This window comes from Sardina pilchardus, chromosome 20 (genome assembly GCF_963854185.1).
Source record: "Sardina pilchardus chromosome 20, fSarPil1.1, whole genome shotgun sequence".
Lineage (NCBI taxonomy): Eukaryota > Metazoa > Chordata > Actinopteri > Clupeiformes > Clupeidae > Sardina > Sardina pilchardus.
This window is the reverse complement of record NC_085013.1, coordinates 18,557,742-18,582,498: the sequence shown is the minus strand read 5'-3', so window position 1 is coordinate 18,582,498 and position 24,757 is coordinate 18,557,742. Positions and strand designations below refer to the sequence as shown.

Here is a 24,757-nt window from a genome sequence, read left to right as displayed (position 1 = left end):
TGCTGGGAGACCAGCAGGTCCAGGAAGTCTGAGGGTTAATGGATGTATTGTTGCGCTCTAGGCGATCGTTTTTCTTTTTAATCCGAACGCGTTAAAAGAAAAAGATCTCAAGGAAAAGCTGGAGTAGTTCGCACACTGAAAGATTGCGCTAGACCAAGTCTTGGCAGAGAAAGTTTTAATTGAAGGGAGCAGCAGACATCTCAGTCGGCTTATTCTCAATGCTCGCTTCAGGAAGTCTGAGTGAAATACAGCAGGCTGATCTAGATCAAGTGCTGGTTTGTGGTCAGGTTTTTTCTCTGATGTGCAACACATCTAGCCTCAGCAAGGGGTTTAAAAAAAAAGCCCACAAATCAGCCGTTGCAGGCCGCAGAGATAGACACGAACAAAGCTGCACTGTCATCATCTTGCCTGAGAGCAGCGTAGATCGTGCGCCGTGGCAGAGTCGTGGCAGAGTCGTGGCAGCGTTCTGAGCAGTGGATCATGAACTGGCCCAGAGCTCCGGTGGCCCTCTAATGAAGCAGCCCTGTATAACCACATAACAGCAATAACCCCAATAATCCCACCCCAGCTCTGATCATGTGTAAGGCATTATTAATCCATTAATCCCCATTAATCCACAACCGAGCCCTCACGTAGAGGAGTCAAACAAGTGGGGATCCTGTCACCGACCACTCACCTCATACCACCTCATCTCATCTCATCTCAACTCCTCTCATCTCATCTCCACCCCAGTCCCCTCACTCACTCACTCACTCACTCACACTCAAACCCCTAACCCCTCTCTCATCTTCAGCCTTTCACACACACACACACACACACACACACATGCACAGTCCGACTGGACACCTCTACCCCGACCGTGTTGTAGCCTCCATCGGTAACATTCTGCCTTGTTCCTCCTCCTCCTCCTCCTCCTCCTCCCATCCCTCCACATCCCCATACCAATCCTCCCCTCCAGGACAGAAAGTTCTTCAAGGGCTTCTTTACAAAAGTAAGTTTTGTGTGTGTGTGTGTGTCAGAGAGTGAGAGTGAGAGCGTGTTTGGAAGTGTGTGTGTGTGTGTGTGTGTGTTTCTTTCCTTTTCATAATACTTCACCCTTGAGTCGAGATAAGGGGGGCATGAGGATTTGTGTGGACATCTTCTTGCCCCTTGTGCACAAACCAGGGCGGTGTTATGCATGCATGCAGACGTGTGTGTGTTTGTGTGTGTGTGTAGTCTGGAGGGAGGGTTTGGGGGCACACTAGTTGTGGGTGTGAGTGTGTGTGTGTGTGTGTGTGTGTGTGTGTGTGTGTGTGTGTGTGTGTGTGTGTGTGTGTGTGCGTGTGTGTATGGATATGTATGTATAGGCTGGGAGATAGAGGGGTCATCCCTCCTTGACCGAAGGTTGAAGCATGTGAAGGGCATCTGGAGGGTGACTCCTTTATATACGTGTGTGTGTGTGTGTGTGTGTTTTCTCTGTCATTATGGGGCTGTTGCTGTGTTGAAGTGTGACGTCTGGATCTTACTTTCTCTCTCTCTCTCTTTCGGGTCACAAATCACTCATCACTCCTCACTACTCTTCTCTTCCGTTCACACTGTCTCACCTAATGTTTGACCTCAGTTTTTCTCCACTTGTTTTCAGATGTGTGTAGACGTGAGTTTGCGTTTTTTTTGTGTGTGACTGTGTAGGTTTCAGTTTCCATGGTTTCGGGAGGAGTGAGTGTCTGAGTGTGTGTGTGTTACTGTGTGTGTGTGTGATTTCAGCTGACTGAGGGGATGTGTTTCTCCTTTGGATTGCGTGTGGATCCTGCGCTCCTCTCTGACGGCGGTGCTTGTGTTTGTTCCCAACAGGCCGGGAAGAAACCGGTGAGGGCGGTGCTCTGGGTGTCCGCTGACGGCTTACGGGTGGTAGATGATAAGACAAAGGTATGTGCGTCCATCCTGACTGGCCTAGGGTCAGACGTGGTGGTTAGAGTAGAGCGCTTTACTGATTCAAACCAGGTGAGTATCAACAGACCCCACTAACTATACGAGTAGAGAGAGTGGGAATGTGCACCATCTGCTGGTGGGCAGGTGTATAACGCAGGACTAGGCCTCAATGAGGCCTTTTGTGTTTTGATGCAAGTGTGTTTTGTGTGCTATTGCACACTTAAACCTGTCTGTAAAAATGATTCTGATAAAGGCCTATTGGCGTTGTACGTTCCTTTCACCCTAATGACATGGCACCTCTGCAGGACCTGATCCTGGACCAGACAATAGAGAAGGTGTCGTTCTGTGCGCCGGACCGGAACTTTGAGCGGGCGTTCTCCTACATCTGCCGAGACGGCACCACGAGGCGCTGGATCTGCCACTGCTTCATGGCCATCAAGGACTCGGTGAGCTGACCCCCCCCCCCCCCCCCCACACACACACACACACACACACACACACATGCTGCCCCTTCTCCCCTTTCTCCCTGTGTGGGTGCGCTTGAAGGCCACAGCTCTTGGGGCTTTTCCACCGCACGGTATCGGCTCAGCTTGATTCCACGCTGCTCGCTTTTTTGGGTCTTCCATTAGCAGAAATAGTACCGGATACCAGGTACCAGTTTTTGCTATCACCTCAGTTGAGGTTCCAAGCGAGTTGAGGCGATACCAAAAGGTGACACTAATGACATTACAGTTGTTTTCTTCAGCGTTGTAATGATAATCGGCTACGTGACTTGAGTCGAGTTGATCCCATGCAGTGGAAAAGCCCCATGTGATCTGCCCCCTGTGTCCTCTACTTGACCCTCTGTGTGGTCAGGTGTGTCCCTGACCCTTGACCCCTGACTCCTGACTCTCCAGCACACATTAGTGATGATCTATAGTCTCCTCTGGTGCTTATTTCCTTAAGGCTGATACCCTGGGCTCACTTCCCCCTGGTCTTCCCCTTGAGGTGTGTGTGTGTGTGTGTGTGTGTGTGTGTGTGTGTGTGTGTGTGTGTGTGTGTGTGTGTGTGTGTGTGTGTGTGTGTGTGTGTGTGTGTGTGTGTGTGTGTGTGTGTGTGTGTGTGTGTGTGTGTGTGTGTGTGTGTGTGTGTGTGTGTGTGTGTGTGTGTGTGTACTTGTGTGTGTACTTGTGTGTGTACTTGTGTGTGTACTTGTGTGTGTGTGTGTGTGTGTGGTGCCTGTGGCAGCTCTGAGTCATGATGAGCTGAGCTCACATCAGATGCTCCTTGGCTGCTGCATCACTGTCTTGTCACCTTGTGCCAGATCTGAGCCAGCCAGCTATTTCCGTGTATTTTTGTTCGAGTGTGTTGATATATTCGTTGTACGTGTGTGTGTGTGTGTGTGTGTGACAGGGAGAACGTCTGAGTCATGCTGTGGGCTGCGCGTTCGCTGCGTGTCTGGAACGTAAGCAGAAGCGAGAAAAAGAGTGTGGCGTCACGGCAACCTTCGACGCCAATCGCACTACCTTCACGCGAGAAGGCTCTTTCCGTGTAACCACGGCAACTGAGGCAGCTGAACGGGAGGAGGTCATGAGACAGCTACAGGATGCGAAGAAAGGTTTGTGTGTGTGTGTGTGTGTGTGTGTGTGTGTGTGTGTGTGTGTGTGTGTGTGTCTGACTGTGTGAGTGTGTGTGGGTGAGCAACTGCCAGCCTTCTGAAGAACACTTTCACAGTTTAAGAACTACTGTGGTAGTGCACTTACTGACCCCACTGACTGATGCTTTGTTTTTAGAACTATTGTTGTTATTTTTAAAAATCCCAAGTGCTTCTGTATCCAAACAACAGAGCCTGTAGTTGCAGTATAATAATACATCATGTTGATGGTATGAGGACATTTGAATGAGAACTGTGCTGCGGCTGACAGATTTGTAATGTCTCTCCAATCCACCCTCTAACACAGCGGAGTCGGACATCAAAGTTGCCACGACGACGGCCCCCTCACTCAGTCAAGGCGTGGTGGGCCCCTCGTCCCCCTCCTCCGCCTCCTCCTCCCCCCCTCTGCCCGGCGGGCCGCTGGGCTCCCAGGACACTAACCCCCACGCCATCCCTCGCCGCCACGCCCCCGTGGAGGCTCTGGCCCGCCAGGGCTCCTTCCGCGGCTTCCCGGTGCTGAGCACCAAGACCTCGCCCTTCAAGCGGCAGCTCTCGCTGCGGATGAACGAGCTGCCCTCCACCATGCAGCGCAAGTCCCACTTCCCCATGAAGAACACCGGTGAGTGAGTGTGCCCGCGCCAACGAGGCCACAGCCGGTCACTGCTTGACCGGTCCAGCTCTGTGCCCTGTTTGTAGACCATGATCGATACATGAAGGCAGTGTAGAATGATTGACAGGCTCTTTCTTTTTTCTTTTCTTTTTTTTAAGTATATTTTTTGGGGCTTTTATGCCTTTAATCAGACAGGATAGTATAGAGAGACAGGAAGTGAGTGGGAGAGAGAGTTGGGGTGGGATCCGGAAAGGACCACGGGGCGGGAATCGAGTTTTAGACCATGATCGATACATGAAAGCAGTGTAGAATGATTGGCCTCCGACAGCCTCTTTCTGAGCACGTAGCAGAGTAAAGGGCCGTTCACAGTCACACCAAAAACGATAACTATAACGATAACTTTAAACAAATATCGCTCTTGTTAATATGAATGACGACGTTCACCCATAAACTATAACGATAACGACATGAAGAATGATATTATTTCAAGAACGATAAAAAGCTAACAGCCAGTCAGAACCTATCACATTTTAGCCATCACATTCATTAGCATGAGGAGAGACTTTATTGTATCATTGGTCAGTGCGAACACTTTTATCGTGATGGTCATAGTTAGGGTTATCGTTCTTGGTGAGAATGCCGCTTAAAACCTGTGCTAACTACCAAGTGGTGCACATGTGTCAAGTTGCGGACAGAGGGTGGTTATCTGCCTATAAGGTTGATGCAGTACTCCATAAATATGCATTCTGATTGTAATTCTAATTCATACCGCCTAGTGGAATGCCTGCAGGCTGATTTGAAATGATCATTCCCAGAAGGCCAGTATTAATCAGTATTGTCCAGAATTAATCAGTATTGTCCAGATTCAGAACAAGGAAGGAAACGGGCAAAAGCTTGAAAATGGAGATGTTCCTTTATCTATTGCTCTCCTCATTCCTCATTCATCTGCATTCTTAATGTCTGTCTGGTTGTAAGTAGTTTTTGACGACATATTGGTGGGTGTGTCTTCTCTGTTCCCTGTGTGTGTGTGTGTGTGTGTGTGTGTGTGTGTGTGTGTGTGTGTGTGTGTGTGTGTGTGTGTGTGTGTGTGTGTGTGTGTGTGTGTGTGTGTGTGTGTGTGTGTGTTTGTGTTTGTGTTTGTGTTTGTGTTTGTGTTTGTGTTTGTGTGTGTGTGTGTGTGTGTGTGTGTGTGTAGTTCCTGAGGTGGAGGGCGAGGGGGACAGCATCAGCTCCTTGTGCACTCAGATCACCTCAGCCTTCAGTGGCCCCGCCCAGGACCCCTTTAGCTCCGCCCCCATGCCCAAACCAGCCTCGTCACCCCAGTCTCCAGCTGCCCCAGGTAAGCGCCCGGCTCCGAGGTGTGTGTGTGTGTGTGTGAACGTGGAAGCTACATCTCTCTGTGGCCCTTCAAGTCGTAGTAAGCTGCTAATATGTACAATTCTGTATTTGCGCTGCATTGTTATTTTGTTTTTCTTTGAGCACTTGTTTTCATGTTAGCACTAATTTAGAACTTTTGTTCTCTTTCGATCTCTCATTCTGTGTGCACTTGCCCGTTCTGGTGTGTCTTACACTTTTCACTTTATCAATGCATTTTGTGTGCCCTACACTTTTCACTTTTATCAATGCATTTTGTGTTTCTCGCTTTCCCCCTCTCACTCTCTCCACCCCCCCACCCCACACCTCACCCTTCCCCTCACCCCCCACCCTTCCCCTTGTCCATGTTGATTGGCTGTTAGTGAATGGCTCAGCTCCTGCCTTCCCCCCTCCCCCTGTCCCTGCTCCTGCTCCTGCCCCTGCTCCTGCCCCTGTTGTAACCGTTAATGCCCCAGCGCTGCCTCCTCCTCCGCTGCCTGCACGTGAAACTAACCCCTGGGCCAAAGCACCTGTGGCCCCCACGGCTCCAGCTCACGCAGGTAAGGTGTGCTCCACAGCCACAGTAAACCTACAGTAACAATGAAACAAAAAAGTGAAGGTGCGATGAAACTGTAACCTGAAGTAGTAGTGGCCTTCCCCTTAAGTGGCCTTCATTCTTCTTCCAGAGCCGTTGTAGATTTATTTGGGCCATTTAGTGCTCTAGTCTAGAATATGCTCCGGTCCATTCCTCTTTTCAGATGCACACAGTAGAGGGGTTCAGTTCCTTGTGCGGTAGGAAGGGCAATTCCCACAGCAGTCAATCGACAGCCGAACATATTTTTAACTTTCCATAACACGACTTTCACATACACATCTGTAGTGACAATAGTGTGGATGTACTGCAGTGTGCCCGGCTACAGGTGAAGGCCAAAGTGACGGGCACAGTACAGAATCGTGATGGTGAAGCGAGCGGTGAAGTTGTGTGTTGAGGTGATGGGGATGTAGAACAGCAAGTTGGGCGACGCGGGCGGGCGAAAAACGCAATATTATGCAAATGAAGAGTGAATTTCACGGGCGGCTACCAATCAGATTGTTTCTTGTCACCTTTGACGGTTGGAATTGCAAGACTTTGTTGTTAATTTGATTAAAAAAGATAGCTCGGAGGGCTCCGTAATGGGGTGCTGTTGTTGTTGCTGGCACGTTAGACATTTAATCAGGGCCTTACTTTGATTTGAGTGCCAGTTCTGATGCAAAGACAAGTTGCCAACTGGCTGGCTAATTAGATATAGTGCACTAGTTCTGTCTGTCACACTGTGTCCACACATCACAACATGCCCGCAGAGAACGAGGAAATAACTCCGCTTCGCTAGCCATGCCGTTAGGGACTCCGGACTCTAATGGACACGTTTCAATTCTATCTGTTCAGATCAGTCCACAAGAAGAAACAGGAGTGTCAGTTTATTTTTAGCTGCACTTTGCCAAGAGTCTGGTGGAGAACTGAGAGAGTCTGTTAACGTCACTCAGTAGCAGTGTGAAGCTATTTCTCCTGATCTGTGTGTCCACGATGGCAGTGTTCGTGTGCTAGAAATAGGTGCGCTCAGCTCTGCGTAAAATATGTTTTGGGTGCGTAAACAAGGAAACATTGGATAAAACAAAAAAGTAAACGCACTCTCAACCTTTAACTCGTAATATTTAATCAATAGGAAAACGTGTCACAAGACGCACGCGTTTTGGCCTATGCCGTCTGTAACTGTGTGCTGTTTGCCGATGGCAGTGCTGGCGTGTTGTAACTGTTTGCCGATGGCAGCGTTGGCGTGTTGTAACGGTGTGCTGTTTGCCAATGGCAGCGTTGGCGTGCTGTAACTGTGTGCTGTTTGCCGATGGCAGCGTTGGCGTGTCGTAACTGTTTGCCGATGGCAGCGTTGCCGTGCTGTAACTGTGTGCTGTTTGGAGATGGCAGCGTTGGCGTGCTGTAACTGTGTGCTGTTTGGAGATGGCAGCGTTGGCGTGTCGTAACTGTTTGGTGATGGCAGCGTTGGCGTGCTGTAACTGTGTGCTGTTTGGTGATGGCAGCGTTGGCGTGCTGTAACTGTGTGCTGTTTGGAGATGGCAGCGTTGGCGTGCTGTAACTGTGTGCTGTTTGCCCTGCAGGAGGAGACTGGAGCAGCCCTGCTGCCGGCGTGGCGTCTCTGCCCATCAGCACTCTGACGCCCCCCGGCGGCCCCGCCTCCTCGCACAGACGCACCCCGTCCGAGGCCGACCGCTGGCTGGAGGAAGTGACCCGGTCCGTGCGCGTCCCGCAGTCCTCCACGCCCCCCGCCCAGCCGTTCCCAGCAGCAGCAGCGGTGGCGCCCGTGCCCGTACCCGCCCCGATGGCGCCTGCTCCAGCGCCCCCCATGGTGCCCGCCGCCGCACCCCCCATGGCCTTCATGCCCCCCATGCCCCCTCCAGCGGTGCCCATCCTGCCGCCGCGGCAGCCTGCCTTCCACCCCCAGCCCTCCGCGCCAGCCTACCCGATGGCGAACGGTCTGCCCTACGGTCAACCCAGCGTGCCCGTGGTGGGCATCACTCCCTCCCAGATGGTGGCCAACGTCTTCGGCTCCGCCGCCCAGCCGCAGCAGCTGCCCGCGCCAGGGCCTTTCCTGCCCCCGATGCCGCAGCAGTGCCCACCCATGCCCCAGCAGTTTGACCCCCACGGCGCCTTCGGCAAGCCTCCGATGCCCCCAGTGCCCGTCAGCGCCCAGGCCAGCATCAGCCTTCAGCCGCCCAACGGCAACGCCGCCTTCAACGGCACCGACAACTGGGCCGGCCCCCCCGCCGCTGCCTCCATGGGCTCCCCGGCACCCCCGCCACCCCCACAGGCCGACGCCTTCGAGGCCCAGTGGGCGGCGCTAGAGAGCCGCACGCACCAACGCACCACGCCCTCCCCCACCAACCCCTTCTCCAGCGAGCTGCACAAGACCTTTGAGATCCAGCTCTGAGAGGGGATCAGGCCAGCGTGCCACGCCGGGGGGGGGGGGCCAGGGGGCCAGGGCAGCGGGGAGGTGGAGGTGGCGAGGATGTATGGACAGACAGAAAGACAGACAGACGGACGGATGGTAGTGGCGACACGAGGCGGGCTGTGTGAGGACTAGAGAGAGAGAGCTCCTGTCCATCCTCCATTGGTCCTTTGACGCTCCCTCGTCTCGTCTGCCACCCCGTCTCTCATTACCATTGCCTCATTTCTCTTCATTAGCCCCACAGCTCTCTCTGTCCACCTCTCTCTCTCTCTCTCTCTCTCTCTCTCTCTCTCTCTCTCTCTCTCTCTATCAAAACACTGACTGTGGAGGACTTGAGCAGATGCAGGATGCTAAGTGGTGGGCAGTCTGCTCTGCAGCTGTGGACGGCAAGTCTGACCGAAGGCCTCGGTCTGTCATTGGAAGACAAGGACACCATTCAGACAAGCGCCCTTTCAAACCACATTACTGAGCGAGGGATGGGGGGGTGTAAAGCAGCGAGAGCGGCGTCCCGGCATCTCCACTTCCCTGTGCATGTGTCGCCCCCTGGAGGCTGGGAGCTAGAACGACTCCATCCCATCTGAAGGACTGTAGCACTGAGAGGAACTGAGCTTCCAGATTTTGAGGAGTTTTCATAAAACTCTACGATCAGAAGAAATACATGAGAAGAATGCCAAAATCTTTATTTTTATGCATTTTAGTATATTTTAAATAGCTTTGGAATCTAACAGAAAGAGTTGTATGTAATCTTGCCAATGGTGCAGGGCTAGCTACAATGAAAATGATCCTGTGTGTGTATACAGATAAAGAACATATATTATATATATATATATATTATAAATATATATATATACATGGATAGAACTATATTAACACACACTCTCAGCTCTTGTCATTGTTGATTTCTGTTGTGTAAAAGACTGAGTGAAGGGATGGCTGTTTTTAGGTGATGTTTTATTATTTTTGGTCTTACTGTTGTCGCTGAGGTTCTGTGATTTGGATGCACCTCTTACTGTAAATAGTGAAATCATTGCAACTACAATCAATGTGGACCCAGCTGTGGGAGGGGGGGTGGGGAGACCCAGCTGTGGGGGGTGGGAGGGGGTGAGGAGACCCTGGGGCACCTCAGCACTGGAGTCCTGCATTCACCGGCCACCTGGGTCACCCCATCCACCATCCCTCATCTTGCTCTCTTTCTTTCTCACTCTCTCTCTGTCTCTCTATCTCTCTCTATCTCTCTCTGTCTCTCTCTCTCTGTCTCTCTATTTCTTTCTCGGTCTCTCTCTCTCTCTCTCTCTGAGTCTCTTAACCACACACTCTCCATCTGTCTCTATCTGTGTCAGTGTGTTCCTTCTGTCCTGTTTTCTCTCTTATTTGTGATTTTATTTCCGTTTTTAAGGTATAGTACTCGTCAGTACTTCGGTTTTACCTCCTGTATTTCTCACGTGGTGAATTAAAAACTTGTCTTTTCTTTTTATATGTTTTTTTTTAACACTATCGACAGTTTTCATCTCTATTGCTTACTTTTTAATTATCTTTTATTTTTTCATTTTTATTTGCACAAAAGCACTAAGATGATTGGTTAGTCAGCCACACACTGGCGAAGCAGCAACAGGTTTGACATCAATTGGCCCTGACGTTAGTCGAGAGGAATGGCATGCAAGTTGGCATGGCGGTTGGCCAAAGGGCAGTATTGGTCAAGCTGTTTGCAGTGGAGATGTAGAGACTATTGTCAGTCCGTTTGAGCTCATGTTCCTATCTCTGATTTTGTTTTTATCAAACCTGTGAATAAGATTTATGTTTTTTTTCCCCATGATTTTTTATTTCGTTATTTTATTCCACTTCTCTACAGAACAGTTGAATCTAAAAAGATTGAATAAAATGATGGTGATAGAGGAGAACTTGTGTCTGTGTAGTCTCTCTCTGTGTGTGTGTGTGTGTGTGTGTGTGTGTGTGTGTGTGTGTGTGTGAGATAAATTCTAAGGCTTTTTTTTTTTTTTTAATCTCATGGTCAGAACTCGTCCAGTGGTTAGGGGATTTATTTCCAAGTCAAATAAATAATTTCACATTCAACATTTTTGCTGGTAACGTTAAACAAAGAATTAAAACTTGTAACCCGGATGTATTTTCACATTAAATGCACAGTCCGAGAAATGCTACACAATAATGACCCGGCTTCGACACGGACAGACAGATGGTAAACAGTATGTTATTATTATCACATTAAGAATAATGAAACATTATGAATTAAGTTCATAAGACATTTAAAAACAGCATAGCAAGGATGATTTCTTTCCCTCGGACGCAGCATGCCACGGGTCTTTTATTTTGATACGCCGTTCTGGAAGGCTTTCAACCGGAAAGGCTTCCTACAAAATTTTATAGGTGAAGATGCATGTGTCTGCAGGTAAAACACCAAACGGTAGACCACAGCTCCCAGAGGTAGGTGTTTGCTGTTGATGGGCTTGAGCATTTGCTCCTGATAGGCATCTACTTAAATAATCAAAGAGCTGCGGTTTGAAAATATTTGAATCAACATTATTGCGCAACGCAGTGGTGGGAAGAACTTGTGGTGCAGTGTTTAGCTTTAGTAGTGGTGCATGGAAACGTTTATGTCAACGCAGCTAGCCAGTTTGGTTGATGTTGAATATAAACCGATTACTTTCGATTCGTAATAGGCAACATAAATGTACTAGTGCACGTTTCTGCTCAGCCGATCCGTCCTAGACCATCCAATAGGCGGATTTATGCTTGCGCACCGTAGCCGGTCAGTCGGCTATACCGTTGGGTCAACAAAGTTATGCATGCTAGTTAGCTCCCTGGGCTAACTTGAAAATATTGTAGCTTTTGAAGCGTACAATTCACGTTACATTGACCTAACGTTACTGTTTCAGCGTCAGAAAAGTTACAATAGTGCGAATAAACTTATCATTGATTGACTGCCAGGCGTAACGAAAGAGTGCGCAAAGCACTCTACGAGCCGAATGTAAACAATGGCAGTTGCATAATGTCTGTAATTTAGTTGGTTAATCTTTTAATCTAAAGAAGACGACGTGTTTTCCATGTTGGTGCCCTACTAACTAAGGTCTGACTATAAACAGGAGCCTACTGAATGTGTTCGGTGATGTTCTCTTACAGATGCGTACTGAATGAAGTCAAGAGAAGACGTGCAGGTCCACGGGATACGTGCTGACATGTCTCTTATCTTTTCGAGCTTTTCATGACCCGTATCAGGGGAAAGCCATCTGAAAGGGACATCAGTTCTCTCACGTACACTCTGTCCCGTTGACTGAAGACGTCTCAGAAGACTGTGAAGCGTATTCCTCTGGGTAGCATAAATATTTGACGAGAAGTCCTTTTGTTAACCCCGAAAGGTCCTTTGTCGTCCACGGGAAAATGTCCCGACAGAACTCCCTTATGGCCGCTATGGCCACGGTGCTTGGAGCAACACTGGGAGGCCTAGTTCTGTGGCGGAGCTTCCTCACACAGAGGAAGAGGCTGACACAGGGCCCGTCTCCATCTGCTGCTTTGGAAACCCAACAAACGCAACCACTACAAGAGAAGAAGCTCCAGCAGCAGCCACAGAAACAAAAGCAGACGCAAGAATCCCCCCAGTGTCCCGCAGCCGCGGAACCCGACCCGGCCCAGGTGGTGCCCGAGGGCCTGCAGCTTCCCCCGCCTCCTCCGCCCTCACCCCCGCCCGCATCGCTCGCCTCTCCGAGATCTCTTCTGGACGTGACGCCGGCGGTGGTGAGCTCTGCGGAGGAGTGGGAGGCCCTGTGGCCCTCGCTGCAGCAGGACCTGCTGGTCTACCCCGTGCTGGGGCTGGACTGTGAATGGGTAAAGGGCATGCGTGTAAGAACTCTCTTGCATGTGGTTATTTTGTTTTTTCTCTTCCTTTCCCCCCTCGACTCTGGCCGCCAGTGTCCTCAAGAATGTCTTCCTCTTCTCCTCCTCCTCCTCCTCCTCCTCCTCCTCAGGTGTCGGTGAAGGGCAAGCCCTCGACCGTCTCGCTGCTGCAGATGGCCACCTACACGGGCCAGTGCGCTCTGGTGCGGCTGCAGCTCTTTCAGGACGCCCTCCTGCCCTCGACGCTGGTGGAGGTCCTGAGTGACCTGCACGTGCTGAAGGTCGGCGTGGGCTGCTTCGAGGACGGCAAGCGCCTGGCCCACGACCACGGCCTGGTGCTGCGATGCACTGTGGACCTGCGCTTCTTGGCCCAGAGACAGAGGTAATCTACACAGACCTAATCAACCTATAGGCCTATTTCACAAAATGTCGCCACTGTGTAAACCAACTTCCTCTGGAATAGCTCAGTCTACAGGAAAGACAGAAACAGGAAGATGTTTTACCCTGGCAGTTAAGGCATCAACTAGGCCAGACACCTGGACACTGTGAAATTGGCTCATAACAACAAATAATCTCTTATTGCATTGAAATGTTAACCGTGTACAACAACAAAACCCACTTACCATCATGCTGCTATTGCCATGCCATAATTGCCTTCCTGCCTATTATTAACCAAGGTGTATACATTGATTTTTACGAAATTGATGTTAAATAGGGGGCGTCTATATGTGGTAATGCGTGTCTTTTCTTTACTCTTCTTTCTGATGAAACCATAATCTGGTTCTGATTCAATGGCCGTTTCAGCACTGGGCTTAATGCACAAAACCCTTGTGTCCTTGTAATGTTTGCATACTCCACTGTCATGTGGATTATATGTGGTATGGCTAATACACAGGGAATTATAAACATGACATCTTTTGCATTTGCATGGAATATTGATAAGTGAGTGAATCGAGTTTGTGGCTGTTTTCGTTGATTTGGCGACTGTTTCACTCAAGCAGGCATGTAGCACTAACGAATGGCCTGAGCCTCAAGTCGCTCGCCTCAGACCTGCTGGACGTCACCCTGGACAAATCCCTGGACCTGCGCTGCAGCGACTGGGAAGCGGATCAGCTGAGTCCAGAGCAGGTAGTCTTTGGTTTAAAAACAAAAAGAAAAAAAGAGAAATGGTTCTGTAGTGTAGGGCTAACAACTCTGGTGTGCATGACAAACTGACAAACTCTCTGGAGGACTTTGTCAAAAACTGTATTTGAGAAATGGTGCTGTTTATTTTGTTGTTTGTGTGTGTGTGTGTGTGTGTGTGTGTGTGTGTGTGTGGATATATATTTTTTTTTTTGAATAATTGGAATGTGACCCTCCTGTACAGGTGAGCTATGCAGCGCGTGATGCGCAGGTATCAGCGGCCCTGTTCTTCCACCTGCTCAGCTCCCCCACCGGCCCCACCAAGAGCCCGGCGGAGCCCAGCCCGGCCCCTCCCGAGGGGGGCAGCAGCAGCGCCTACTCTCGCCTGGCCTCCAGGTGCCAGGGGCTGCTGGACGTGCCGTTCCGCGGGCGCCACACGCTGGGCAGCGTGGACGGAGAGCGCAGGAGGACCAGCAGCAGCAAGAAGCTGTCCGTGGACAGCCCCGAGTCAGGGGACCAGCGCGTGCCCGACCCCCGCAAGAACAAGAGGAAACCGCTGGGGGTGGGATACTCCGCTAGGTGAGGAGGGGCTTTTAGCACTTGCAGTGGTGTTCATGGACCACCCTCACTGCTTGGGATTTAAAGTTTATTACTTTTAATGATGGAACAGTGGAGAGAGACCGGAAGCGAATAGGAGAGAGAGCAAGGGTGGGATCTGGAAAGGACCATGGGGCGGGAATCGAACCTGGGTCGCTGGCGTACAGTGCAGGTGCTCCAGCCAGTTGCGCTACAGCTGGGGCCTCTGCTTGTGTTAAAAAAAAAAAAAAAAAAGTGCCAGATTTTGATACTGATCAGTCCCCATGTTGTTGAACAGATACGATTTAAACAGATTTGTTTGAATGTCATTGCAGGAAGTCCCCTCTGTATGACAACTGCTTCCTCCACGCCCCTGATGGCCAGCCTCTGTGCACATGTGACAAGAAGAAGGCCAAGTGGTACCTGGACAAAGGCATTGGAGGTACAGGATGAGAAACACACACTCTTTACACACTGAGACACTTCAGTGAGTGCCTTTGGTACAAAAGGCGTTTGAAGGAGATTGATGATTAGGACTGAATGATTAATCGAAACAGCAATTTGACCTAATGCAATTAACAATTTAACTGCAATTAATTGACTAATCATGTGGAAGTGTTTAGCTACTTCCTGTGGCAAAACAACTACCAAGGTTTTGAAAAGCCCTTAAGAAGGACTTAGACAGCAGTGTCAGGACTACTCAGCAAAACGACTTGATGAAGTAGTGCAGGCCTTTACCAAGACGCAGTATTTCAGTCATTTTTAAATTTATTAATATGCTGAATATTCAACTGAAACTTGACAGTCAAGTTGCAGTATCTCTCAGAAAGATCTGATAGATAAATTATTCAGCTCTAATATTGATACTCAATATTACTCAACGTTATGACATTTTGAAGTTTGTAATGTAGGAATGACTGTCTTTAACATAAAAGAACCATGTTAGGACATACCCAGCCTATTAAAATAGGGGAATTGCCCAGGCCTAGTGATGGCTCATTGTGCTGTGTTGAGAGTGGATCTAATAGGATTGTGTGTGATTGTGATTGTGATTGGTTGCTGTGTTGAGAGTGGATCTAATAGGATTGTTTGTGATTGTGATTGTGATTGGTTGATGTGTTGAGAGTGGATCTAATAGGATTGTTTGTGATTGTGATTGTGATTGGTTGCTGTGTTGAGAGTGGATCTAATAGGATTCTTTGTGATTGTGATTGGTTGCTGTGTTGAGAGTGGATCTAATAGGATTGTGTGTGATTGTGATTGGTTGCTGTGTTGAGAGTGGATCTAATAGGATTGTGTGTGATTGTGATTGGTTGCTGTGTTGAGAGTGGATCTAATAGGATTGTGTGTGATTGTGATTGGTTGCTTTGTTGAGAGTGGATCTAAGGATTGTGTGTGATTGTGATTGGTTGCTGTGTTGAGAGTGGATCTAATAGGATTGTGTGTGATTGTGATTGTGATTGGTTGCTGTGTTGAGAGTGGATCTAATAGGATTGTTTGTGATTGTGATTGGTTGCTGTGTTGAGAGTGGATCTAATAGGATTGTGTGTGATTGTGATTGGTTGCTGTGTTGAGAGTGGATCTAATAGGATTGTGTGTGATTGTGATTGGTTGCTTTGTTGAGAGTGGATCTAAGGATTGTGTGTGATTGTGATTGGTTGCTGTGTTGAGAGTGGATCTAATAGGATTGTGTGTGATTGTGATTGGTTGCTGTGTTGAGAGTGGATCTAATAGGATTGTGTGTGATTGTGATTGTGATTGGTTGCTGTGTTGAGAGTGGATCTAATAGGATTGTGTGTGATTGTGATTGGTTGCTGTGTTGAGAGTGGATCTAATAGGATTGTGTGTGATTGTGATTGTGATTGGTTGCTGTGTTGAGAGTGGATCTAATAGGATTGTGTGTGATTGTGATTGGTTGCTTTGTTGAGAGTGGATCTAAGGATTGTGTGTGATTGTGATTGGTTGCTGTGTTGAGAGTGGATCTAATAGGATTGTGTGTGATTGTGATTGTGATTGGTTGCTGTGTTGAGAGTGGATCTAATAGGATTGTGTGTGATTGTGATTGTGATTGGTTGCTGCAGAGCTGCAGAGTGAATCTAATATGATTGTGTGTGGTTGTGATTGGTTGCTGTGTTGAGAGTGGATCTAATAGGATGGTGTGTGATTGTGATTGGTTGCTGCAGAGCTGCAGAGTGAGGACCCGTTCATCGTGCGTCTGCTGTTTGAGCCGTCTGGACGTCCAGAGACTCAGCAGGACTATTACCTCACGGCCAAACAGAACCTCTGTGTTGTGTGCGGCAAAGCAGACTCTTACATCAGGTGAGTTCATGAGCAGATACCACCCACCCCCACATAAGCAGTCTGGAGAAGAGCAACATGCTCCAAATGTTGCACACATTAAATAATTAACAAGAACTGTTTTGGTGTGCAAGTTGTTTTTCATATTTTCCCTCTCTCAAATGGCAAATACAGCTACCCTGACACACACACGCACACACACAAATGCAAAGGTCAAGCCAGTGAATTGATCAGTGTGTGATTAATGTGTAAGCTCAGTCACAGTTGATGCAGTAAAGCGTTCAGTCGATGGTTTCTGCTCCTAGCCACCTTGTTCCACCATGTTCTGTGTTCATTTCTCTCCGTTGTGCTGTAACTCTGCTGTTCCCGCAGGAAGAACATCGTTCCGCACGAGTACCGGCGCTACTTCCCGGCGGAGATGAAGGACCACAACTGCCACGACATCCTGCTGCTGTGCACGGCGTGCCACGCGGCGTCCTGCACCCACGACGGGCAGCTGAAGCAGCGGCTGGCGCAGGAGCACGGCGCGCCGCAGGGCTGCGAGGAGGGAGTGCGCCTCCTGGAGGACGCCGAGCGCCGGCGCGTGCGCTCCGCCGCCCGGGCCCTACTCACGGCCCGCGACGGCCTCCCGCAGGCCCGCCGCACCGAGCTGCTGCTCCTCATCGCCGCCTACATGCAGCAGGACGCCGAGCTGACCGCCGAGCAGCCCGCCAACGACTACGAGGTCACGCAGGACATGCTGCAGAAGGCTGCCGGACTGGAGACCAGGTGTGTACTGTGTACATGAAGTGGAATATTGTACATGTGAATGAAAATCAGATTTCTCGGCCAAGTATGCTTTCGTATTCAAGGATTTTGGTGTCTGCAATGCATTTATCCCATCTGTGAATTAGTGAACACACAGTGAGGTGAAGCACACACTAACCCGGAGCAGTGAGCTGCCTTGTCACTCGGTGACCTCGAAAAACAGAAATCCATGTTAAAAATCGCCAGAATTCCTCATTAATATGCATTTTGAAGGTAGATTGTGATAGTCCTCTTGTTCATTCTGACTGTGTATGCTCATGTGAACGATAAACACCTGTCCAGACCAGAATAGCCCAAAGTGTGGCTTTACCTGACACAGGTGTGCACTAGTGACACCGATGCCATTGTCCATTCTATAGTGTGGAGCATTGTAGTGGTATTCGAATCAATGTGGCTGTTCTGGAGCATTCCCAACATAGTTATTGTTGACCAACCAGTTTGTGGGTAGTGTGAGTGTGACCATGTGGGTGTGTGTCCGCACATCGGAGAGTTCCCAATAAAGTTCCTTTTTATTTAGCAAGTAACGTTTCAAGTCTGGACGTCTGAGAAAGGGCTGCGAGGGCTTGAAACGTTACTTAATGAGTAAAGAGGAGCTCTCTGCTGTGCGGATCTTCACTTTTTTCTTTGAACCGTATCTTTTTGATCCTGCACCCGAATAACTTTGGTGCGCGTGATTTAAACTTTGTCTTTTCAACGTGTGTGTGTGTGTGCAGGATCTTTAACGAGGGCTACGTGCCCCACGGTCTGAAGGTGGTGGGTGCGTACGCCAAGAGCGGCCTGCGCGGACTGATGGATCTGGAGCGCCTGTGGCGACAGCACTTCCTGTCCAGCATGCGACCGCGCTTCCTGCCGCCGCTCTGGTCGGTCAGCCACAACCACGACAAGTACCTGCGCAAGTACGGCGAGGACCTGGTCATCGAGCTGAGCACGGCGCCCGGCTCCCCCCAGCCCTCCTCGCCGCCCTCCACCCCGCCCGAGGCTCAGTGACCGCCCTGCGACCCCCCCACCCTCTCCTCACGCCCCGCGCGCGTGTGTGAGGCGTTCCTGTCGTCTCGCCCTGGTTGTTTTCCTCTCCCTCGCACGTCGGTCCGCGGCGGAGGAATCCCGCCCTCTGCTGGTGCCGCCTCGCGTGAGCACCAGACTCGAGGGAGCGCGAGAGATGGACTCGGACACAAAAAAAAAAAGACGCTAAAATGGGACTCTTTAATAGGAGAGAGCTAATGGACCTCCGATCAGAGAGACTGGAGGCTGGATGTGTTTACAGAGCACAAGTCGGAGGGCAGTAACCGGAGAAAATGTTTGGTGTTGCTTATATACATATATATCATTCTTTTGAGCTATATATGAGGAAAAATCCACCTATCATTGTAAGTCAAGTAAGTTATTTTAAAAAGCCATAAGCCTGCTCTTAAATATATTATTTAACTTAAATTATTAATTCCCTGCAGGCTTATGGCCCTAAACATTTATATACCTTAAACAAACAAAAAAAAAAAAACACATGAATTGCACGAGAACTGCGCCACGGCTCCATAGAATCCCATCTTTTGGTTTTTCTCTGAAGCTATAACGTGAAGAGGAAGTGCAGAATGAGCTCATCGGTTTATGTTGATTGTTTTGTATCTTGCATCGAGTCCTGACATGAGATTTTGTAGAGCTTTTTTTCTGGACATGACATGGTCTGACCTCTGAATGGATAATAATAGGTCATGATGAGGTTTTACCTTTTTTGACCTGGCTGTTGTTTCCCCATGCACACCCTCTCTCAAGCAAGGACACCTCCTAACACGACCTCGTGTGACTATTCCCCTTGCTTGAGCGCAGGGTGCAACAAGAGCTGTGGATGGGGCCAGCATTACACTACTGCATCAGTATTTGTACTATCCCCCATGCCCCCTTCCCCTCATAGAATTTTGAACTTTTGGAAGTGGTGCCAATCGTTTGAGTGATTGTGTGTGTGATTGTGTGATAGTGTGTGTGTGTGCGTGTGTGAGTGATTGTGATTGTGTGTGTGAGTGTGTGTGTGTGTGTGTGTGAGTTAGTGCTGAGAGTGCAGCTTGATCAGTTGGATTGGTGATGGTGTGAGATCGGAGAGGTTGGGCAGTCCCACTGTGCTCTGCTCACCTCTCTGCTGTCTTAAGGAACCTGCAGCTTTTTGCTTTTATTTACATTCATCCAGATGTAACCCCCTAGAAAGCTGTGCTGTTTCTGAGGCTGTGCTGCACATCAAACTGAAATAAATCACATTTGTATACTTGGCAACGAGACAATTGGTGCTTTTGGCGAAAGGGGTCTGGGTATCGGGGACAAAGGATTTCATCACATATTGGCTGCAACAATATACAACGTCATGTGTTTTTGTACCGTATATATTGTGTAGTGAATCGTCTTCTATCAGTCATACATGAGCTGTTCTGCCAGCATTTAAAAATGATCTCAAACATTTATTTATCAGGCTGTGGAAAACACACAGAATCTGGATTCACAATATTTATGGTCATTATATACAAAATCACAGTTTAATAAATAGTCTGTAAAAATGTGTACAAAAGGTTTTTTTTCTCTTTACATATCCTAGGTCAATAACTTCAATGACTTGGGATGTTTTTTTTGTCAGATATGACAGTTTCTTTTACAATCGGGTTCTGCTGAATTAAGGCCTCTTGATTTTGGCATTAGAACAATCTATGAGTCAATTTTGATTCAATGCACAAACCCTTGCCACCCTGTTCACAGTTGAAATACAAAAATAAATAGCAAAATAAATACTTAACACAATGTGGCTCAACATGCAGCAGAAGTGCTTTCATGCTAATTTGCTAACACCATGTCACATTCGTAAGCACTCTGCATCTGAAAGCTTCATGGTAGAAGAGTCTATCCTTTGCGGGTTGGACAATGAGACTGCTCACTTCTAATAGTGAATGTGGTGTTGGATGTCCATATTTAAAAACGACCCAAATTTCGTTGATACTGGTCGCTGGTTCGATCATTTCCCCCCCACAAATTTGTTTAAATATGTTTGTTGAAAGGCATATTTTTTCCAAAGCATATTTGAACTTGGCTAAATGGCATCACTTCACATTAAATTGTAATTTGTTTTGCTTTAAAAGTTTGCCATTCTTTTAAAAGCAAATCATAAAGCTCTTTGGTCACAGTAACAGTGAAAGTATTAGTCAACATTTTAAAAACAATATCATAGTCCAATAGTTTACAATGTTCAGCACTGCACTTTTCGAATGGGAAGCAATACTGTTTAAAATATTCCCACTAAACTGTAACTGCAGAGACCAGACATCCAAATGTCCTCTTCTCTTACCAAATAATATGTGAAGTGTTTGAAATCCTTTGCCATAGAATTAACAGCCAAGTCACTATGAAGTTTCACCACTGACATGGAAGAGCTGCTCATTCACTGCAATGTATCAATGCCTTGTCATCAAAACCACTAACACAATACACAAAATAATACTTAAATCATTAATGACACAAACATCCCTCGAGGGAGAAAACTATGGAAGATGCTGGAAATTTCAGATTTTTGGTTGAATGCAAGTGGAGGAAAAGGAACAGCAGACGGATCCAAACCATAGCTAGCGTTGTGTGATGGGTTTGGGAGAGGACGCTTGAGCAGAACGGGCCAGAGATCCATGACTGCAGCACCGTCGTCATCAGGCCTCCGGGTCTAGCGCACCATTATTGCTTTTGTTTGCAAGAATCTCTTCAACTGGAATGGGGAGAGAACCTTGCCACGCTCCGGGACTTGATGGTGCCAAAAGGTTTGTTCTCTGTTATTAAAGGTTTTTGTTTTGTTAGTTGTGTTCTTCAGCGACCTGTCGTCTGTCTTGGAGCAGAGTTGCGCAAAATATTGGTTCTTTGACGGCAGAATCGGACACAGGAACGGACATTTGCTGGTGGTTTTCCAAACAGGAGCGTGACGTCTTTGGGGTGAAGGAAGGAGGAAGGCCGATGGGTTCCCAGGACTCCAGCTTGCTGATTGGCTATACTGTCGGTGGTCACGTGTGTCACATGCATTTGCAGGTCTCTTGAGTGTTTAATCCCGCCCCACCCACCCACCCACCCCACAATACCACCACCATCACCACAAACATGAACACCTGTTCACACACACACACACACACACACACACACACATACACTCTCTCTCTCTCTCTCTCTCACACACACACACACACATAAGAAAGCACATGGAAATGGCAACACACACAGGCACTCTGCAAATGCAAATTAGGCTGTCGTTCAAGACAGAGCTAGGCTTTTTCACGGTTGGCACAAATTTCTCAAAATGCACATTGCTTTTCTTACTTAACACTCAATAAATAATAATACATAATTTACTGCAGTAACTCTTTAAAATGAAACCTATCAAACAAATTGATATCAGTCTACTTCTCCTATAACAGCTACTTGCAAATATACTGTATGAATATGATGCCTGGTATAATGCTTTGCTCTTTTTTAAAAAACCATAAAACAATTTTTAGCTACCATCTAGGAAACAGTAGTTTTGTCTTGAAATGAAAGAAGCATTAAGGTCTATGGGACAGGCAAGTACGGCTGAGCCATTCCTCATGCTGGCCCTCTCTCTCTCTCTCTCTCTCTCTCTCTGCCCCATCCGTGGCACTTGATGCAGGGCCCGAGCTCCCTCACAAAACAGTGGAAGTGCTGATTTGGAAAGTCTTACATTTCGCCTCGAAACAGAACCGAGCGCCTCAGGGAAAAGACTCTTAAGGGAGGTGTGTGACCCTAGCTTAGTAGACTTCTCTGAGGGGCCCTCTCTTCTCTTCTCTTCTCTTCTCTTTTTTCCGGGCGGCCTGGGGGTGGGGGGGGGGGTCTGTGGTCTTCTTCAGAGTCTGCCCTGGAGCATGCTGCCGATGGACTGTTCCAGGCCGGGGCCCGGGGGGAGTCGCGCCTGCCCCAGGCTAGAGCCCTGCAGCCTCTGCAGCTCCAGGATGCTGTCGATGGCACTCTGCAGGTGCTCGCTCAGGGCACTGTCCTCCTGCAGAGAGGGCACGTGGAGAGGGGCCGGGGGAAGGGGAAGTGAAGGGAGGTGGGGAGGGAGAGGAAGAGGAAGAGGAAGAGGAGGAGGTGGAGGGAGGGGCGGAGGAGCTGGACCGGAGCTCTCCAGAGGAGCCGCCGGCGGGGACTCCAGCCGGGTCAGTTTGAGTTTGGACCCGCACGGCTCTGGGAGCGGCGGAGTGGCACTAGGACCCAGAGACTTGGGGCTGACATGCTTTTTGTGGGGGGGCTCGTCCGGCTGAGGCTCCTGCGCTGTCCGTCCCAGCGAGACACTGTTGGGGTGCGGAGGCCTCGACTGGACCTCTGGGGCCGGGAGAGAGAGCTGGAGTCCGTTTGACCTCTCCTGTGGCCCCGCTCCAGAGAAAAGGGTCCCTGAGGGTCCCTCGTGAACCTCTTCACTCGGTTTGTCGCCACCATTAACCAGCTGCCTGCTGTAGTGCCGCTTGTGTCCAGAGGGGGCAGCATTCGGGGGCTCGCAGGCGGAGTTGTGAACCACCTTGCGTAAGCCCGACTCGTGTTTGATGGTGAGCCGCAGAGTTCCCCGGCTGCTGGACTGATACGTCTTCAGGCCCGGGGGCCGGTCGGAGTGGAGAGCCCACGCCGGAGGGGACGAGGGACTGACCAGCGCCCCCCGGGGCACGGGGGTGGACGAGGCCTTGTCATGAGGAGAGCTCTTTCTCAGGGACATCAGGAAGGATTCTGGGCCATGAGGAAAAAACAAAAGATTTTCTGAACAACAGAACAACATAAACCCAACACAACGCAAAAAAAATCTAGTTGAATGGATCAAAATTCTTTTGACTTGGGCTCTCGAGAGGCCACCCAGAGAAAAATGACTTCTAAATAAGCATATAAAAATGTTAACAAAAGAGTTAGCAGTGTGTTGAATCACCTGGATCTCTCCGAGCTCTACGCCTCTCCTCTCCCAGTGCAAACCTCTCGGACTGCAGGAACAACCTCTCCAGCATGACCATCTCTGCGGAGGGGCTGTCTTGCTGTAAGCATGTCAGCGCACAGAAACAAGGATGTACCAACTATTTCATCATTGCCGAAATTTGAACAGAACCTGTTCCTGAATGCCAAATGGCCTGCATATTGTTTCCTGGTAGACATGGTCAAGGAGGGTAGGGGTAGGAAGTCCAGCTTACCTGAGCCTCTGCCAGCAACAGTTGTCTGTATTTGTTCTGCATGTTCTTGGTGCAATTGAAGAGAAACGCTGATGCTGCTTCGAACTGTTCATCAACTGGCAAAACAAAACCCAACTGGAGTTGAATATCTTACTTAGATAATGCTGTTTAGCCTCTCTTTAACAGACCCAGAATACAAAACTGACAGCCTTTTCTGTTAGACAGCATGATGAATATATGGATTTCTTGATGTGAAACTCATTGTCATCAGTGTAGAACGCACACTGTCACGGACTGAAGCAGACGGTCACATTACCTTTCATCACCTGGATCACCAACCAAAGGCCTCAACCAAAGGTGGTCAATATTAACGACAGAACCTTGAACAGGCTCTTTCATGCTCACTGTCCATGCCTGTTCATATTTTTAAACTCTAATCAGACCATCTAGTGGACAGCTGTCCTGAGGCTAAAGCCACGACTGCCTTACCCGTGTTGAAGTCTTTTTGAGAGGGCAGCCTCCCTGCACACGTGTGGTACGGCAGCAGATGTCTCACGGCGTCCTCTAACGTCACAAACGGGAGCTGTGGCTGGGGGTTCAGGACATCTCGGTGGTCTGAGCACACCTGCACTTGGATCCTGAAGAACAAGCACATTTACACACACATCTATGACTTGCACATTCACACACACATCTATGACTTGCACATTGACACACACATCTATGACTTCCCCCCTATGTGAATTGACTTCATACCTGTGTCTGCGAACAGCCTGTGAGAGTGGCTCCTCTGTCTCAAATGATTGAAGAACAGGCATCTGGAGGGAGAGGCAAGAGGAGTTAGTTCAGAGAAATATATCAGTTTGTGTGATTACATTTAGAAGAACTCCGAATAAATTACACTGAATTTAATAGTGCGCTGGAGACAAGTGCCTTCTCTCCTTTATAATGTAAGATTTACAAACATCACCTGGTATCAGTTACTTGTCTTTGCCTCTCACCTGTGCCTTTGACTCTTGTGTTTTTGGAGTTAGAGACGCCGCTGTCTGGGCGCCCAGGCTGTAGCCTTGAGTCCCTAAGAGCTGGAGATGCTGGGGTCTGGGACAGAACACCTCTCTGCTGCTGGACGCCGCAGGGACTGCAGTTTCAACTGAAAATGAACACCAGGAGTTGAACACTATAACAGCATCAGAATGAGGAAGTTGAAGCCTACAACAGCATCATAATAAGGAAGTTGAGGAATATAACAGCATCAGAATAAGGAAGTTGAAGACTACAACAGCATCAGAATAAGGAAGTTGAAGACTATAACAGCATCAGAATAAGGAAGCTGAGGAATATAACAGCATCAGAATAAGGAAGTTGAGGTATATAACAACAGCATTAGAATAAGAAAGTTGAGGTATATAACAGCATCAGAATATAACAGCATTAGAAT

At 48.7% G+C, this 24,757-nt stretch overlaps 2 protein-coding genes and 1 long non-coding RNA gene across 12 annotated transcripts in view; 2 read left to right on the top strand and 1 right to left on the bottom strand.

The window, feature by feature from the left end:
• Window positions 1–8,508, top strand: part of numb (NUMB endocytic adaptor protein) — a 41,407-nt gene extending 32,899 nt beyond the window's left edge. For 4 of the 7 annotated variants that reach the window (XM_062522528.1, XM_062522526.1, XM_062522530.1 and 1 more), the window contains exons 4-11: window positions 959–991; window positions 1,831–1,905; window positions 2,214–2,354; window positions 3,301–3,505; window positions 3,849–4,160; window positions 5,347–5,490; window positions 5,888–6,064; window positions 7,656–8,508. In XM_062522528.1, the coding sequence (XP_062378512.1) occupies window positions 959–991; window positions 1,831–1,905; window positions 2,214–2,354; window positions 3,301–3,505; window positions 3,849–4,160; window positions 5,347–5,490; window positions 5,888–6,064; window positions 7,656–8,485 (1,917 nt within the window). In that variant the 3' untranslated portion in view covers window positions 8,486–8,508. The remainder of the gene's footprint in view (window positions 1–958; window positions 992–1,830; window positions 1,906–2,213; window positions 2,355–3,300; window positions 3,506–3,848; window positions 4,161–5,346; window positions 5,491–5,887; window positions 6,065–7,655) is intronic. The other 3 variants (XM_062522527.1, XM_062522531.1, XM_062522532.1) reach the window with 3 other exon arrangements.
• A 2,365-nt stretch (window positions 8,509–10,873) lies between these two features.
• exd2 (exonuclease 3'-5' domain containing 2) lies at window positions 10,874–19,414 on the top strand. 4 transcript variants are annotated; one of them, XM_062523094.1, is made up of 9 exons: window positions 10,874–10,942; window positions 11,639–12,355; window positions 12,481–12,731; window positions 13,348–13,477; window positions 13,716–14,050; window positions 14,383–14,489; window positions 16,231–16,366; window positions 16,718–17,113; window positions 17,866–19,414. In XM_062523094.1, exons 2-9 carry the CDS (start codon window positions 11,897–11,899, stop codon window positions 18,137–18,139), a joined length of 2,088 nt encoding a protein of 695 aa, XP_062379078.1. In that variant the 5' UTR covers window positions 10,874–10,942; window positions 11,639–11,896; the 3' UTR covers window positions 18,140–19,414. The 4 variants fall into 4 exon arrangements, with proteins under 4 accessions (XP_062379078.1, XP_062379080.1, XP_062379081.1 ...); XM_062523096.1 differs by lacking the exon at window positions 10,874–10,942 and having other exon boundaries at window positions 11,049–12,340; XM_062523097.1 differs by lacking the exon at window positions 10,874–10,942 and having other exon boundaries at window positions 11,051–12,340; window positions 13,351–13,477.
• Window positions 19,415–23,897: 4,483 nt separating this feature from the next.
• Window positions 23,898–24,353, bottom strand: LOC134067768 (uncharacterized). Its single transcript, XR_009936557.1, has 3 exons — window positions 24,321–24,353; window positions 24,076–24,137; window positions 23,898–23,957 (listed from the first exon to the last, which is right to left on the bottom strand). It is a non-coding gene; the product is annotated as an uncharacterized LOC134067768 (long non-coding RNA).
• Between the last annotated feature and the right edge of the window lie 404 nt (window positions 24,354–24,757).